General features: G+C 39.5%; 1 protein-coding gene across 1 annotated transcript in view; it reads left to right on the top strand.

Moving 5' to 3' along the window:
• The first annotated feature begins 463 nt into the window (after positions 1 to 463).
• Positions 464 to 2500, top strand: part of LOC122252672 (von Willebrand factor A domain-containing protein 7) — a 21824-nt gene continuing 19787 nt past the window's right edge. The window contains exon 1 of the mRNA XM_086538663.1: positions 464 to 1197. Within this exon, the coding sequence (XP_086394789.1) occupies positions 982 to 1197 (216 nt within the window). The 5' untranslated portion in view covers positions 464 to 981. The remainder of the gene's footprint in view (positions 1198 to 2500) is intronic.

Raw genomic sequence — 2500 nt, 5'->3', positions numbered from 1 at the left:
CCACATCAAACGTCACACATTGCCAATTAGCGTACAATCTTCTAAATCTTCAATATAATCACCGACTTCATCACCAAGCATAAAAAAACGGAAAGTCTATAATAGGATCCATTACTCACATAATAAAAGAATGTCGCACTTGGCACCCTTGTTCATACTTCCGCTGCATGCGTATGGTTCACAAAGATGATACGGCCGTTGTTTGTACACCTGTAGCTAATCACGGCAAGTTAAGTACACGATAAGGTGGGCGTGAAGGCAAGGTCCTGGTCGGTGTATAGGCGGCACTTTGATTAAACTGATGGCTGGCTTTATCTCGTTCCATTCAAGTGTACAAGCGTAGTGTTAACCACGCGTGGGCACCTCCTCGTCACATCCGGCCGTACTGAAATTTGAGTTAAACATCCCGTTAAGTATGTACAGCTGGGTAAAATACGTGTTTGTCTCGGTTCAGACCTAGAAGCTGGGGGTGCTTGTATATAAGTATATATATTTTAGCATCTTTATTGTAATTTTGGATTCTCTGTTTAAAAGAAAGAAAGAAAGAAAAAACATCTTTCTCCCTTTCTCTTTGATCGGCGGCCTTCAAAAAGAAGATAACACGCGGTCTGGAAATGGACTAGGTCCTTCCGGTGCTTTCCGTCTATCAGCTGACAACGTGTATATATACAATACCCAGCTGACTCTACGGTTAGTCCATTCGTTAAACTGACACACGGAGCGTCCTCTGTACCCTGTCAACGTTCTTGTTTGAGTGCATTTATCATTAGACTTTTCCGTCCCGCCAACTCTCATGGTCGTAATTGAAACATACCTCACGCAAAATTCACGGAAACTAAAACATACCGGATACCACTAAACTTCCTCATTAAATACAACCATTAGACATAAACGAAGGAGAGAGAGAGAGAGACAGAGAAAGAAAAAAGACAAATAACATATCCCCAATCGGTACGTCACAAAGCCCCCCCCCCCCCTGAGATGGGGCGTCATGGCAGGAACTCCGCGACGCTCTGCCTCGCCTTGTTAGCGGTCGCAGCTCCTTCGTCGGCGTTCTTGGGTCGCGGGACGCTGCTGGAGGGGGACGGCGACATCTTCGGGATCTACTGCGAGGAGTTCGACAGAGGCACTCGAGTGTGGCACCACAGGGAGATCACCCGGGAGGCAGTCAGGCGGGTCGTCGTTAGTCATTTCAAAGTGAGATTTATTTTTTATCTATATCTATTCCTTTTGATCTATTTATCTATATCTTTTCCTTTTGATCTATTTATCTATATCTATTCCTTTTGATATATTTATCTATTTACTTTTCATCTCTTCATCTATCCAAATTTCTGTTCATCCATGCGTTATATATTAATTCACCCGTTTATTAGCCAGGTATTTTTTTTTCCTATTCGAACTACACCTTGCATAAGAACGTAAATCACTTTTGGTCGTATTCTCGACCGCATCCTTCGACATCGAATTACATGATCCCGCATTCTAGGCTTTTCTAAGGACTTTCCCTTCTTATCTCTCCCAGACGTCTTGTGGGAGATCCTTTGAAATGTTTTCGAGAATTATCTGATACTGTTGAAAGGTTAATGTCTAGTTTTTAAAAGAACGTATCTACATCTCTTTTTGTTTTCCTGTTCTTCCTAATCTATTGGTTTCTTGTTCTTCCTGTTCCCCTGCTAAATCATTATTATCCAATATTCTTCCCATCATATTCTCCTATATTCTTCAGTTTATCTTGCTCTTTCCATTCTATTATTTTCTTACTCTTCCTATCAATAATACCAATGATTAATTTAGTCTTTATTTACTCATTTATTATTATTATTTTTTACCTGTCTCTCATTCCTCTTTCTATCTACTTTTGTGAGTCTATCAGACACTGAACTTGTCTCTAGATAGATAGATAGATACTATAGGTGGATAAATAGTTGATAGAATTAAGAAGGAAATCAAACTTAAGACACGGGACGGGAAAATAGAGATAGATAGGAAGGAAAAAGAGGAGGTGGTAGAGGGACGAAGGAAGGTTGGGAATTAAGGCAAATGGAATGTAAAGGAAGGAAGGAAGTGTTGATAACCGGAGGGGCCATATTTGGTCATCACACAAGCGCGATTCGACGGTTCCGAGAATCAATCCCTTTGTGTTTGGTTTCAAGCTGGTGATGACGATATGGTGATGACAATATGATAATGACGATATGATGATGACGATATGATGATGACAATATGATGATGACGATATGATGATGGCGATATGATGATGACAATGATAAAAGTAATCATATTGATGACTGTCGATTAAATATAGTAAAAATGAGGATGAGACTTGAATTAAGTTCAATTTCTAGTTCATAATCGATAGCAAAGACAATGAAATTAATCAGAACATATATAGTAACAATAACAATGTCAATCAAGGCATATACTAAAGTACGTCTTTCTCTTCAACATTGCGCAAGGGACTAAAACATCTATATCTATAGAAAACAAAGCGAAAAAT

The sequence above is a fragment of the Penaeus japonicus genome, unplaced genomic scaffold (genome assembly GCF_977035675.1).
Source record: "Penaeus japonicus unplaced genomic scaffold, GWHDUDI00000001_assembly GWHDUDI00000007, whole genome shotgun sequence".
NCBI lineage: Eukaryota > Metazoa > Arthropoda > Malacostraca > Decapoda > Penaeidae > Penaeus > Penaeus japonicus.
Note: the sequence above shows the minus strand (reverse complement) of the source record. Positions and strands in the feature narration are given on the sequence as shown.